The sequence below is a fragment of the Drosophila eugracilis genome, unplaced genomic scaffold (genome assembly GCF_018153835.1).
Source record: "Drosophila eugracilis isolate 14026-0451.02 unplaced genomic scaffold, ASM1815383v1 contig_649, whole genome shotgun sequence".
Taxonomy (NCBI): Eukaryota; Metazoa; Arthropoda; class Insecta; order Diptera; family Drosophilidae; genus Drosophila; species Drosophila eugracilis.
The window spans coordinates 1,226,382-1,241,436 of NW_024573535.1; the positions used below are offsets into that span (position 1 = coordinate 1,226,382).

General features: G+C 40.4%; 2 protein-coding genes and 1 long non-coding RNA gene across 5 annotated transcripts in view; 2 read left to right on the top strand and 1 right to left on the bottom strand.

Moving 5' to 3' along the window:
• Window positions 1-2,629: 2,629 nt before the first annotated feature.
• On the top strand, window positions 2,630-4,862 carry LOC108109639. The gene is made up of 3 exons (XM_017218216.1): window positions 2,630-3,943; window positions 4,005-4,152; window positions 4,681-4,862. Exons 1-3 carry the CDS (start codon window positions 3,646-3,648, stop codon window positions 4,805-4,807), a joined length of 573 nt encoding a protein of 190 aa, XP_017073705.1. The 5' UTR covers window positions 2,630-3,645; the 3' UTR covers window positions 4,808-4,862.
• A 1,491-nt stretch (window positions 4,863-6,353) lies between these two features.
• Window positions 6,354-7,709, bottom strand: LOC108109649. 3 transcript variants are annotated; one of them, XR_001772524.1, is made up of 5 exons: window positions 7,476-7,709; window positions 7,103-7,407; window positions 6,842-7,018; window positions 6,574-6,776; window positions 6,354-6,527 (listed from the first exon to the last, which is right to left on the bottom strand). It is a non-coding gene; the product is annotated as an uncharacterized LOC108109649 (long non-coding RNA). The 3 variants fall into 3 exon arrangements; XR_001772523.1 differs by having other exon boundaries at window positions 6,354-6,499; window positions 7,091-7,407; XR_001772522.1 differs by having other exon boundaries at window positions 7,091-7,407.
• A 2,780-nt stretch (window positions 7,710-10,489) lies between these two features.
• LOC108109696 overlaps window positions 10,490-15,055 on the top strand; it is a 46,268-nt gene continuing 41,702 nt past the window's right edge. Inside the window, exon 1 of the mRNA XM_017218322.2 lies at window positions 10,490-11,090. Coding sequence (XP_017073811.1) covers window positions 10,826-11,090 — 265 coding nt within the window. The 5' untranslated portion in view covers window positions 10,490-10,825. The remainder of the gene's footprint in view (window positions 11,091-15,055) is intronic.

Sequence of the window (15,055 nt, forward strand, 5' to 3'; positions counted from 1 at the left end):
TGGCTTTCTTGGCTGGCTGGCCTAGCCGGCATTGTTCCCCTCTGGCAAGTTGAGAGCTCTTGCGATGAGGCTAAAACTTATAATCATGGCATCATCAACAAAATTATCGTTTTGCCACAGACAGCGAACTCACACACACACAGACACACACTCGCATATGTGGTGGGAAGTGGAGGTCCTGCACAGATACACTCGCCATTTAAGAGCATAAAAGCGAAACGTGCTCGAAATGTGAATTACTCGCGCCCCAAAACACCACACACACACATCCACATACATGAACGCACACTGTTGCACTTCAAGTGCCTGACTGTGTGCGTGTGTATATGTGAGTTGATTTTGCTCTTTGGCTCCATTTTGGCTCATAACTTTAACTATTTTACACGAACCCAAGGAACATTTACTCGACTTCTCCCTTTGTTTTCCCTCTTTGTTTTTCTTGCCTTTATTTAGTCGCTTTGTTGCCTGCTTTCTTTTTGGGGGCGAGGAAAAGCTTGATGGGTTGAGGGCTGAGCTTGTGGATCTGGCACCTTCAATATCTTTTTTTTCAGATTTTTTCCTGATTTTTTTTTTTTTGGCAAATTAACAAGCCAGCAGGAGTGGGTGGGAGGAGGCTGTGGGAAAATGGCGTTAGCAGCAGTTCCATCTTCCCTTTTAAACATTGATTTCCTGGAGCCTAGGTACAGGGCGTAGGTGTGCACAGAAAGAAAAGGAGTTTTTAAATATAATGTTGATAATAATAATCAAATAGCAACTTAGATATATCCTTTAATATTGGAATTATTTTGATTAATCGATTTCAAGTTTAATAACCACTTAAAATTAGAGTTTCCCTTGGTTTTCCTTAAGAAAATCCTTTGTAATCTTCTAATTTAAGGAGTATTTCCAATATACTTACTTAGTTTTTAATATAAAATATTAACATTAAGCAGCTTAAATACATTTTCCAGGTGTGCCCATACATACATAAACCTACATATCCGTGTAATTGAAGCATCGAAGAAATCGCAATTCGCACGGACGCATTTCCTCGCAAAGGCAAACAACAAATAGAGATATATATATATACAAAAAAAGCTGATATGGAATGCTGAAAGAGAGGCAAGGAGTGGGCGCGAAAGAGAAGGCACTAGACTGCTCCATTCGGCAGCTGCTGTGAGCGGTGAAAACCTTTTTGGCGCTAATTGCAATTACACGAAATATTATTTGCACACATTTTCAGCCAAAGCCGCAATCAGTGCGAAAGAGATGGGTCGCAAGTGCCTGAAAGAGACAGCAGGCTCTGTAAGAAGAAGAAGAAGAAGAAGCTAACAGTTTAATCAGTTGAATGAATGCCAAGTCCCAGGACCCAAATGAAGGCCAATCGACAGGGATTATCGAGGAACTTCACTAATGATCGCATACAGTGCGGTTCATTGGCGTAAGGAGTGTGGCTAGAGCTGTTTTTTAGTTTAAATTCTTAAGTTTTACCAGTTCTGTGGCAAATATTAATGAATGCGTGGTATGTAGTTCAAAGTTTTACCAACAGATGGCGTTGTAAAAGGTATAGATGGCAATTCACTAATGATCGCATACAGTGCGGTTCATTGACGTAAGGAGTGTGGCTAGAGCTGTTTTATAGTTTAAATTCTTAGGTTTTACCAGTTTTGTGACAAATATTAATGAATGTGTAGTATGTAGTTCAAAGGTTTACCAACAGATGGCGTTGTAAAAGGAATAGATGGCGATTCCTTTGCAATTGGCTAACAGATTAAGGGGTATCTAATGGTCGCGCACTCGACTTTGGTGTTCCGTCTTTCATTTTGAGTGATATAAAAACTATCTAGATAACCTTAAGGCAAAGATACTCATAGAACAGACTTAACCCACTAACTGAACTTCAGAATAATTCATCTGTCTGTCTACTAAAAAGTTTTAATATGTTAAAAATAAAAAGAAATAAAAAACAAAACATTTCCTAAACAACTTTAAACTAATATCTAATCAACTTTTAAGAGAATTACTCATAACCTTAACCCATTTCATTCTGGGTTGTCCCATTTTTGCTTCCATTTCTGACCTTCAGAATGCATAAATAGGCAGGAGAACAACAAGGTCTGAATCCATAATGGGATGCGAGACCATCACAGGATTGTTTGCCAGTCTCATCCATTTATTTGCTTTTTCAAGTCAGCACCTGATATCCTGCCACCAGGTAACCCTACCCTGCTCCTCCCCCCATTCAATCGCTTGCCACTCCGCCACTGTCAATTCCAATTGCAGTTGCCATTCACAATTGTCTGGCATGTCGGCTGATAAGCCCACTCTATGGCACTCCACCCACTTCAGCCTGACACCCCCCCAACACCATTCCCTTAACCCCTTTTCGGCCCCCTTAACCCCCGACAGCGTGCAATAAATCAAACATCAAAGCGATGAGCCAACTTGAAATGGACTGCAAATTTATGCAGCGACAGCTCTCAGTGCCCGATCCCAAAAACCCGATCCCCATTTCAATGGCAGATGGCGGAACAACAGGGGCAAACAAATCAGAGGCTGCCACACCCTGGAATTCGCTATATAGAAGGACAGGGTTTCCTGTCAGGATTTGTTAAACAAATAAGGAAGTTAATATGAACAAATATTTAGAAAGTACGAAAAGAGGGAAAACACTTTACTAATATTAATATCTAAAAAATAGAAACAAGTATTTTATCCTCATTTTAATACCTATATAAGGTTCTATACAACGTAACATATTTAATTCACTGTTTCGTCATGCTAATCAAATATTTTTTAAGGGCCAACTTAGCCCTAATCGAGGGATGTCAGTTATTCATATGCAAATGAGAGTTTCCATTATAATTTCCACCTCCACCTGTTTAGTTTATTTGCGCCTGCATACGATTTACATGCATGCGATAAAGTTGATTAAATGCAAAGTGGCAAATGGAATTTCATTCCCATTTTCCCTTCCTCCACCTTGCGCAGGCAAAATATTGAAAAACTTGAAGGTAAACAGAACAACAAGCTGGGGGATCCGCACAAACACAAACAGGAGGCAGAAAAGTCAAGGAGGGAAAAAACCAACACTGGGAGATTTTGGTATTTGCTTTGTTTTTAAATCAGAAGAAGGTAAAGTATGAGTTAATAAAATGATTACTGAACTAGAAAATCAGATGGTTAAACCTAAAATAAGTCTTTGTACCAAAAGAAAGAGAGAAACATAATACAATCTGATATATAGAAAATAGAAATCACACAGAGAACTATCATAAACTTGTACATAGAAAGAAAGACTCAAAATACTGAAAGGTATACAGTTTTCTTCCAGTGCCTACGGTTAGCAGCACATATTGAAAAAGTTATGAACAGGAAATGAATCGGAAGCTGACAATATTCTCCGACGACGAGAATGGCGGTGATTCAGCAGTGGGGAATACGGACAGCAGACCATTTCCATTCCAGGCTCTTCTCTCTCGCCCACTGACCACTTTTCCATTGCTCTGGCTGACTGGTGACATCGCTGGCAGCCGCCTAATTGGTCCGTAATGTTAGTTTATCAACAACTGTTTTTCTCTCTTGGCCTGCTTTCTGCTGTTCGTTTTTTCTACCAGAGAATATAAGCCATCGAAGGGCGAATGTGGCAAAGCAGAAGAGCTTGCAATGGCCGAGGAGAAGCACCGCATGTTGTACCAAGGTCAGGATCCCAGTCAGGATCTTCACAAGCAGCGATCTTTGTCTTTGTCGCCCTCGGAACCGCCTACCTATGATGATGCCATGGCCACGCCCTCCAGCTTTGGAGACTCCGCCGATCGTGGACGCACCTTTTTCGCGGAGCCACAACATCTAAGAGATTGCCTGGATGAGATGCCCCATTTGGCGGATGAGGACAGTTCGCAAATGTCAGGCTTAGCGGTCAGCAACCAGATTCCGAGCTTGCCCTCATCGCCTCCTGTGCGAAGTGAGTGTGGTTCTTCGATTAAATTTCTTTTTATACCTTATTTTATATATTTAATTTACAGATTTCTTTATCCTTACCCCTCAACCCAAATTGGGCAACCAGGCGATGATCATCGTGTGTCCAGCTTGCGGTCAACGGGGGCTAACACGCTTGAAGAGGTCACCCAATTCTCGGACCAACACATGGGCCCTCCGGCTGTGCACTTTCGGGTTAGTACAGTAACGTAATTTGTTATCAAGTTATTCCTCTTGAACTAACATTTAGCTTAAAATCGTTAACCAAAGTTGGTAGTTTAATTAGTGATGGTATACCGAAATCTTTGGCGCGTGGTTAACGTCTAACTTAACAGAACTTACAACTTAACAGAGATCCGGGCTTATAACTATCGATTATTTTGGTTCAGCGTTGCCAGATGCCGCGGGAGCAGTTCACTATTTATCGCAACAATTTCTAACATTATCACTTTTGTTCATTTGATGTTAGGAAAGGATATATTTTACAAGCCAAACAGATCGAATTTAGTTTGATTATCCTTTTTCTTTCTCTATATTAACATATTTGCCCAATTACTAACATAACCCACTACTCATTTTAGATAGGATTACCATTAAGTAACTTGAAATCGTTTTAAAAAGACAACTATAACGAAGTACTAAGCATCTACATTAATAAACCACTAGAAACCTTAAAGTACCATTATATCCACCCAAAAATCTCATATATCCTTTCCCTTCCAGTTGGTGCTGCTGCGCTTGCTTGTGTCCATACTTATGGAACGGCTGCCGGACGACGAATCATTACTGCTCCGCCTGCGAGATCTTCTTGGGTGCACATTATCCCACTGGCAATTGCTGCTGGCGGTAGTCCGGATATAGCCTCCAGTATCGTTGCCGGAATCCGGCCGCTAATTGTGAAAGTTTTCCGTGTGTGAATAAACCTGAGTGGGCGGCACGCTTCTGACCGCCACAAGGACGACTCGGGGTTTATTCGCTTGTAATGAGTAACGGAGCTCGAGCACGGCCGGAAATTGTGCGCCGTCAAATCGAATTGCCTACCTAAACCCAACGTCCTTCGTCCATCCCTCGAACCCTATCCAACACCATTTCCATACAGCACCCCTTCATCCAAATGATGCATAACTGGCCTAAACAAATTGCCTCATCATCACTCTGGCTCGCACATCCTGCCACCAAGAGCGGATTGTTGTTGATGCTGCTCGTTTTTGATACCCAGCAAAGAAAGGGTATTAGGCTTGGTTTACGTTTTTCACTTTATGGGTTAATGTTTAATCGTAGATCTGGATAAAATAATATTTTAATAATCTAAACTCATTTTTGTTCTTTTTTTTTTTAACAGGTTACATTTATTCAGAATTAACAGGTATACTGCTACCTACATATGTGGCAGCTTGAGCAAGTTTAAAAAAAACTAAATATTTTTTTTAATATATTTATCAATTGGGAAAATGATTTTTAGTCTATTTTAGTTTAAAATATATATTACAAATTTATTATTTATAAAATGAAAAAAGTGTTAAAAACTGTTAAAATGAAATGCGTCTAAAAGTATGCAATGGAAATGTAACTTCTGTACTCAACACTGTGAGACTCCTTCGTAAGAGCTTTTAGGACTCTAATATATTAAATAAAAGTTAAAAACAAATGAAACCACATATTTCCCTAAGAGATTATTCACCCCTTACCAAAGGGTATCCCAAAATTGAAATCATCTCCTGTTGTTTGGCTTCCAGTTGGGCTTTTTGTTTTCGAGGTTTCTGCCTATTTCAGTGCTTTGCGGAGCTTTGTTCAATTTTTGGCCTGCAATTGGCCAGCGGTGGCAGCGAATTCAATTAGCGCCCCGTGGGATGCAGCCTGCCTGCACTGCTAACCTGGCCTTCGAATGGGCCAAAAACTGGAAGCCCACCACGTCGGATTGACTGGCCAGAACTGCGGGGCCTTGAACAAAAAGCAGAGCTCGACAATTAGTCGGGTCAGGATGCCGCAACAACAATTATGGCCATAAGAGCATTATGACCAAGTTTGGAATGATGTGGGAGCTGTGCCACATTCCCATCAAGTATATGCCGCTTTGTCCACGCGTCAGTTTATTACTGCCGCTGCTGCCGTAATAACAATAAAAATAATAATAATAATAATAATAATATGTAATGGGAAAACAATGAAAATGAGCTGCCAACAGCACTCCGCCCCAATAAGTTGGCCCCTTTAATTAGATTATCTTGCTGCTGGCTGGACTTTTGTTTTTCCGCCTGCCATTAAATTTCAGGAGTCACAACTTTTGTAAAAGTTAAGCAGATCTTATAGTAATAATAATTATACTTTTAAGCTAAGCTTCCTTTTATTTAGTTAATAATCTTAATTTTTGTTAGCATAAATGAATCTTTGGCAAATACGCTGAAAGTAATGTCTTTTATTATTTACTTCTGATTTGCATCGAGCTCTTGAAGATCCAATAACCTTTTGTAACAGTCAGAAAGAGCCCTTGATTTTTAGTCAACACCTAATGAAAAAGGATCATGATGGTCCAGACTCTCTTCTAGACCATAAAACCAGAACGAAAAAGGCTAAATAATATCAGTAATGACACTACGACTTGACAACGAGACTTACCAATTAGGAATGAGATTTCGTTTAATGGACACCTGTCAATTGATGATTTTCCGGGAGTACTCCAAAAGTCTTATTGTCGACACCAAGAGCACTGATCTAGACCTCAAAGAGTCATCTGTGTAGTTCCAATGTGGTGAGCTTACGGAACAGCCAGCTGAATGACGATATTAGTTTGATAGTTTGGTCCAGGCTCTCTTATAGCCCTAAAACCAGAACGAACAGTCAAGTAATAGCCATAATGACACTACGACTAGACAACGAGACTTACCAATTAGGAATAAGATTTCGTTTAAAGTGGCTCCGAGTTGGTGAGCAAATCTGACTCCAAAAGCCCAGGCTTCCAATTACCAAGAGGAGAGCTGCTTTTTTGGTCAGAACAACGTCGGGTCAGATTGAATCCCTTCTGGCTTAACGAAGAAACGTTGATGGAATGGGATTTGCGCAGCTGTTTGAAGAATACAGTAGGGTCAGAAGTCAATTACTAAGAAATACCAAGCTAAAGGTATGTGCTACTTACCACTAGACTTACATGATTACCAATTAGAACGTAAAGTATCGAAGCGTAGGCATCTTATGAGGACTAACGCTGTGATCTCTGTGTCGGCAACATTTGTTGTACCCCTGGAAAATCATACATCGGTGATCAACTGGAAGATGCCCAATTTCGAAAACATGGCATTCTACAAAATAACACGCTTAAGAAATTGGGCACCTGTCAATTGATGTTTTTCCGGGAGTACTCCAAAAGTCTTATTGTAGACACCAGGAGCACTGATCTAGACCTCAAAGAGTCATCTGAGTAGTTCCAATGTGGTAAGATTACGGAACAGCCAGCTGAATGACGAGATTAGTTTGAGTTTAATAAGTTATGGTAAAGCAACACAAAGTTCTGAGAATCTAACCAAATTTTGTAGATCCCTTTTTGTTACAACTATAAATGTTTGTTCATGACTTGCCTATTTCAGTTTGCATTTCTGACTAATGGGAAATACGACCGAACTGGTTGACAAATGTAAGTAGAATGTTCTATTCGATAATCAAAGTGGTGACACGCTAACTCGATATATTTATAGAGTTGGTTAATATCACATTTATGTGAGCTTGAAGAGGTTTTGCAAAGGAATTTACTTTTTGTATGTTACTCTTTGTTTAGGTTTAGTTTGATCATTCCGTTATTTTCCTACCATGAATTTCATTAGATATTTTTAAACGATATGTATCGACCAAAGAGAATATTCGATATATATTCTATATATATATATATATATCGATAATGTTCGATCAAACCAAGCTTCTTTTTACTGTTTGTGAGCAACAAAATTGGCCTGGTAAATTGTCTTCTTCTGGCCTTGTTTGAAATTTTATACCCCGTCGAGGTCGAAGTTGAAAAAAGAACAAGATGCCTTCTGTTAGTTAAACACTACAAATTATTCTTTATTCTTTATTCTTATTTTGAGAAGTCAGATTTTTTCTTAAATCCTGAAAAATATTTTCAGAATATCATAAACAAATGAGCACGAACAATGAGAGGGCTTAGAAATTGTAGGGAAAGTGGCAAAAAGTAAATGCAGCCGAAAAGTATGCTAAAAAAAGACAAACATTTTAAATCAAATTTTCGGCGCGCTAAAATTACGTTTAAATTTCAAATACAATCCGAATGTAACTTTCTAAAACTATATAAGCCACAGGGGATTATTTTGTGTCAACTGCAAATCTAAAAAAATACACAAAAAAGTGGTTTATACATGGGAGAGCCGGTCAGTTTTGGGTATTAAAGCTGGCTCAAGGGATTTCATAAAAGTGGAGTTTTTTTTAAAGACTTCTTTTTGTTCTGCTTCCTTACATAATTAATTTGCCTAACTAACTAAATATATATAATAATATTCATATTTATTAATATATATTTCTGGCCATTTAGGGATAGCATTTTCCTAAAGCACATTACCTTCCTTACCTGCAACTCAGGGCATTCACAAATATTTTCCACTTTTCATCGACTGATTTGATTATTTGCAGATGAAAATTGCTGTTGGTTATCAATAACCCATCGTCGGCGGTGCTCTACCTTTGTATTTTATCCCGCCGTTCCGGCAGTAACACTGCCTGTTCTGGAAAATTTCGATGTTTTTTCCCGTAAGCTCCGTATTCTGCTGCGGATATTTACGGATATTTCGTGGATATTTGCGGGTCGTCGGCGAGTCGTTAACGCAGCTGCAACACCAGACACAGATGCAACTCCCAGAAGGGGCGGGCGCTAATCAAATTACCACACAGCCGCGCAAATCAACTGCAAAATGTTTTAATTAAGAGCGGAAGAAACGGCGCAGGGACTGGGGCTGGGAGGGAAAGGCTGTTTCGCGAATGTCGAATTCGAATGGCAAATTGCAAAATTGCAATTGCAATTGCAATTGGGATGCAAATCGACGCACAGGAACCGACAGCAACAGTTAAGCCCAGCAGCAACATCACTGTCCGTAATCGTGGCCCAAAAGGCTGGACCAACAGCAACAGTAACTGCAACGGCAGTAGCAATAATGGCTAACTGTTCTTGATCCGCGGGGCCACAGGTCATGGTTTACAGCTGCAACAGTTGCTGTTGCAACTAGCAACTGGCAACCAGCAACTATCAACGGCCAACAGGCAACAAAAACGCCAGCAGCTGCAATAACTGCCAAACAACAATGCAACTTCAATTTTTGACAAGTCGCAGGGTCAAATGCTCTTGTATTATTTTATATTTATGTTTATATTTTTTATACCTAGAAATGGTTGAAAATTGATTAAGATTTTGGGTAAAAAGTTAAGGGAAACCTTGAAGAACTTTTCCAAGATCTGCTTAAAAGAGTTGGGCAAAAATGAATAGCATACATTTAGGCTGCTATACTAACTGATAGTGAACTAAACTATAAACTTCATAAGGTTCTTAAACATAACCATAATATGCCTCCTTTAAACTTTGAGTAAAGAAACCTTTATTCTATAATTTATTCAAAAATCAAACTAAGAATGCTAAGCCTTGCAGAGGAAACTCAAAAACTTAACCAATAAAATATTTGTGAAACTTAAAATGGAAATAAAAGATTTTTCCCTACTAAATGTTTAACATACGTTAGCCTTTATGTAAGATTTTTAAACAAATACTTTGTTTTATTTAAAAGTGCCTTTACATTTCTAGTAATTCTGTCCCCAAGAAGGTTTTATCATTCCGCGTTAAGCTTATACTAGAACCCTTACCCAACCACTTTTTCCATATCTACTCCATAGCTAACTCCCATAATGACTGAAAAGATAATCAACAACTTTTCCCTAAGCTAAAGCAAGTAGTTTTATGAATCAAGAGCCAAACGAAATGATCGACAAATTCTTGGGCACTCAAAGCTAACAGCAACAGTTGTGTAGACAATAAAAACGATTTCGAAAAACACCATCCTGCGATTTCGATTTGCCAATGCCAATGCCCATTAACCATTATCCATTATCCCGTTTTCGCCGGGAAGTCCATGTTCCTGCTGCCTATTTTCATGGAGTCAAAGGGACACCCTTTGCCCCCCCCTACCCAAAAAAGAAAACGGAAGAACCGAAACCGAAAAACTCGCGTCACGTAGCCAAGCAAATGAACTGCAACTGACTTCTGGCTCTGCAACTGCCGCCTTTCTGCACCTTTTGGCCACGTTGCCCCTTCAACTTTTCAGATTTTGTGATTCTGAAAACGGCGCAGGCGTCGGGCGACACTGGACTCGGAACTCGGATTTGGAATGGGACTCGGAATTCGCCGATGCCGAGTCCATTCACCAAAACAGAAGTTCGGCTCCTGGCGTGTGCGGCATGTTGCAAGTTGGCAACTGTCGACTGACAAGGCTATATGAGTGTATGGCAGCGCATTTGGTGGCTCAATTGCGCCTCGCACGTTGGCCAGGCAGCAGGTCCTAGCGGCTCTCCAACGGATCCAACCAAAAAATCCCGACAAATCGAATCCTTCGTGACCGGCTTCCGAATTACGCGTACTAAGCTAGTGAAATCCAAAATCTGAAACTGAGACTGAGCCAACCGAGTTTATTAGCCAGCTTCCAGCGGCCGATTCGATAGTGTGTGGTGTGTTTTTTTTATCACCGTTTTTTTTTTTTTGTTGCAAGGAGGCGAGAAGGAGAAGGAGATCCTCTACCCCAAGTGCAGACGCACAGAAACAGTACGGTAATCCCCCGGCGAGCCGAGTGTTATTTCCGCTTCCGTGTGCGTGCAATTAGTGGGCGGAATGGCGGCGCAGAGCCGCCGATACCGCAATCCCAAGCCCAAATGCTCCAAGACATTGTCGCTGGTGGCTTTGCTTTTGGGCCTGACTGTAACCCTGGCAGCCGGAAATGACGCCATTTCCGCAACGAAAGCGGGAAAGGACATGCAGCAGCAGCAGCAGGAGCAAAAGTTGCCGTTGCAGCAACGCCATCAGCAACCATCGGACATCGAAGACGACAGCGGAACGCGACCCGACAAGGACTTTGGTTTTGGCGCCTATGCTGATGGTAAGTGAGAGATGGTTTTTCTTTTTTTTGGGAAGAGGTTTGTCTCTCCGAAGGGGGCTGACCACTGAAAGTCCCCAATCGCCAGATGACTCAATCACTTTCGTTTCCTGTGGCACTGGCAAAATGGAAATTAGCCTGCCACACTCCACAGAGACGTTCACGTGCAGCCAGAAAAGCAATTTGAGTGCTCTAAGTGGTCACAAAACAATTGAGTGTTTGGCTGCGCCAATTTCAAGCTTTTAGCCGCAAGTATATTTAATTTGATTGGAAAACTTGGCCATAAGTGTACGGGGAAATCAGCTATCAGCTATCAGCTATTAGCCATGAAGACAACGGAGTGTGGGTAATTGAATCAAGCACTTTGTATTCCTGAGTAGCAAAGACTATATAGCTATTATTTTCAAGTGGAAAGTCTGCTCTAGCAGGTGCATTTATTATTTATTATAATTACCAAATCCAAGAGTACCGAGGAAATTGTTAAGAGGTAAACGGTTTAGTTTGCGTATGTTAAGTAGATACTAAGCTTGGTAAAGTTAAAGTATATAGTTTAGGGATTTTTTAAGTACAAGAAATGATAAAGATGAAGTCGAAAATGTGTATTTTTGTGTCTTTCCTTTTATACTTAATGTTTCTTAAAGACAAGAACTTGATTTGCCTTGAAAATCATAAAAATTTAACCAACTGCCTATGAACTTTCTTCTTTAATTTGAATATTATTTGCCAGTCTTAAAAAATTGAACACTTAAGGGGCAGCTAAAAGTACACACTCTCTAAGCCCAAAGAGTATCGGGAAGTGTCAACTTCTCACAGCTAGAGCGATTTGTGTGTTTGTTTATTATTTCGACCACTGATAAATATATAATTTTTGGTCATGGAACGGGCTGAAGCCTCACCTTAGGACACAAACAGGATGGCATTCCCCTGTGCTGCATACTTCAATATTAAATCATTTTCAGGCTAGACAAATTCCAGAATCGTATCTTGATAACCAATGAAATTCAGTCGAGGCTCTCGGATTTTAATCAGAGATTTTCCAAATAATTTCTATGCTGGAAATTGGCAAACTAACAAATGCCAAATCGTCTGTGATAACATAAGCAATTTAGGGGAATCTCTTATTATATATGCCACTATCAAGTTGTCAATTGCGAATCGAATATCTATATAGATATAAATGTATATATATATCAGATTCATCTCAGCCATGATATGTCGTCCGAAATGTTTGGTTTGCTTTGCGAAAATTGCAATTTAAATGTAGTTAACAGCGTGAGTGTGTGTGTTTGTGTGTGCTTTGCCACTTAACAGCTACACAAAAGTCACACAAACATTTTTGGGGAGAGGGTAAGTGGGAGGGGTTGGGTGGCAAAGTGGGTGGGTGAAAAAAGGCGGTCTGACCGCACCGACAAACATTTCGAAACGTTAAATTTATTTATACCACTTGTAACTGCAAAATGTAATTTTGTGGAAATCACAAAATGTATGTATGCCACACACACACACACACATACATGCCCACACGGCGTATGAGTAATCCGGCTGGCAAGCAATTGCATTACTCATACGCAGTGTGGGTCGCCAGCTCCTCCACAAATGTATGCTATTCATTTTTGCATGTCAATATGCTTAGCCACCCCCCCCTCTGCTGCTATTCCCCATCCATTGAAAAGCAATTAAATTCGCACAAGCACATGATAGTAATACAATAATTGCAAGTGCCACACATTCGAATGTGTCTCTTTTTGTGGAAGTGGAAATGGATTGGGAAGGGAGAGGGAGGAGTTGAAAGAGGAGTCGAAGTCCTTCACCTCCTCTGACTTGTTGCACCATCGACTGCCAGGCACTTCATCATTCCGATGAGATCGAAGCCACTCGAAGCGATGCGTTTGCACTTTAAATAGCCGCCGGCCAAAGGTAACACTTTTCACTCTTTGCCTTTGCTTTTGCTGTTGCCTTTGCTTTTGGTTTTGCTTTTGCTGCATCCGTTTAGCCATAAATTATAGCCCGATAAGGGTGTTTGTGTGTGGCACGTGGCTTATGGCAGGTGTGCGGGTGTGCGGGTGTGCGGCATATGCATGTGAGTGTGCGGTACAGGTGCGGCTTTTGTTTGTGGTACCCCTTATGGATCGAAGTCAGGGGTAGATTCGATGATGTGAAATGGATAAAAACGGGATATTCATGTAAGAGATAGACTTGTATTCCTTTCGGTTAAGATTAATATAACATAATATCAATATTAGCTAACTAAAACTAAACTGTATAAGCCAAAACTATATTTGATATTTAGAGGATTTATTAAATATGTAAAATCTGCCAAATCTTCCATGTTTTTATCAGTAAAATAATCCTTAAACTATAATCTGCAAAATCAAATCACTTTTTTAGACAGAGCTCTGACCTTTTCAAGCCACAGCAGAATATGTTTTCATTCTGCAGAACTTCGTTAACATTTCTGACCTTTTCATTGCACATACTCAGTATCTGCGCTCTCGACCCTGGCTAATTCCGTCCAGATACTTTTTGTTTATTTTTGGCTGAGTGCTAACATTTCGCTGATTTTACAACCGCGACAGGCAGCGTTGACAGCCGAATAAAAAGGGCAAAACCCATAAAGCGGTTGGCTTGCAAAGTTCGAAGTGCTGGAATTGGAGAAGTGAGGGAACCACCCTCGCTTTTTGGTTAGCATCATCACCGCCGTCCATATGGTCCATATTTAAACCTGGCCATAAACCGTTTGTTTCCCGTTTGCTTGTATGTTTGCCTCCCTGTTTGTTATGTTGTTTGTTTGCTAGTTTGTTTGCTTGCTTGTTGTCGCCTTCCTGATGGCCTTTTGTCACCTCCCACTGCCTTTTCTTGTGGGATTTGTGCTTTAAGGAAACTGCGTTCGATGTTGATGGTCCAATCAACCGATCTTTGCTGTTATTTCTAAAGGATGTAAATCCTAAACATCATATTTTGTTTTACATTTTTACCCACAGCTTATCAATAAATCACAGATTACTTAAGCCACTAATTAAGCCAGCTAAAAAGTACTAAAAAGTTAGCAAAAATCCATAACTGGACTTTAATTTTGGTAACATTTATATTTATTAGCGTGAAACGAATTCTGCTCTTATGAAAGTTTTCCCTGGCAGTAACTTTCATTGTTGGCGCAATTCACAGCCACTGAATTCATGGCAACTGCTGCATTTTGCTAATCTAAATGGTCTTTTTTTGTGTGTGTTTCCTGCAGTTTTTTTTTGCCTGCCTGTTTGTCTGCTGTTTTTCCAACCGCTTTTCCAACGTTTTTCCTGCTGACTACTGACTGCTGCCTGCTGAGTGCTGCCCGCTGGCTGCCTTGTTGTTGTTGTGCTGTCCATAAGCAGATAATCAAAAGTAAATAAAAGCATTTCTCATTGTGTGACTCGCAGACGGCGCAGGGGAAGCCCCGCCAAAGGAGACAGATTAAGTAAATACTCGCACATTTTTCTGAGCTCAGGAATATTTTTGAAGTGCCGAAGGCCAGGGGGGAAGTTAAAAGGAGCTCTGCTCAGCCTTTTTGGCATTTTATGAATTATTTCGCAGCTCATTAACGGGAACACGTTTAAGTACTTAAACAATCAACGCCTTTTTGGACCGCCCCCCGCCCCCTCGGAAAACTTTCTGTCAGACATAGAGAGAGAGAGAGTCAATCTCTGAGGCTCGCATCGCATGTGAGTTTTGGTCGGCTGGGATAGGTAATTATTTCAACGATTATTGGGATTTGTTTTGAAAGGTTCTCAGCTCTCGGAGAAGAGCATTTAATTAACTCTGAAGACACTTTGATTGAACCAATTAGGGTTCTAATCACATTAAGCAGAAGAACGCAATCGGCTTAAAACACCCCAAAACTCTCTTTCTCTCCCTCATCTTGTAACATCTGAAACATCGCCATTTGTTGGTTAATCAGCTTAGGATTAATTAAGCATAGCATTAAGACAATAGGG

Coding starts and splice junctions, on each gene's coding strand:
- LOC108109639 (XM_017218216.1), top strand. CDS start 3,646: ATGGCCGAGGAGAAGCACCGCATGTTGTACCAAGGTCAGGATCCCAGT. Junction 3,944..4,004: donor CTCATCGCCTCCTGTGCGAA/GTGAGTGTGGTT, acceptor TTTAATTTACAG/ATTTCTTTATCCTTACCCCT. Junction 4,153..4,680: donor CTCCGGCTGTGCACTTTCGG/GTTAGTACAGTA, acceptor TTTCCCTTCCAG/TTGGTGCTGCTGCGCTTGCT.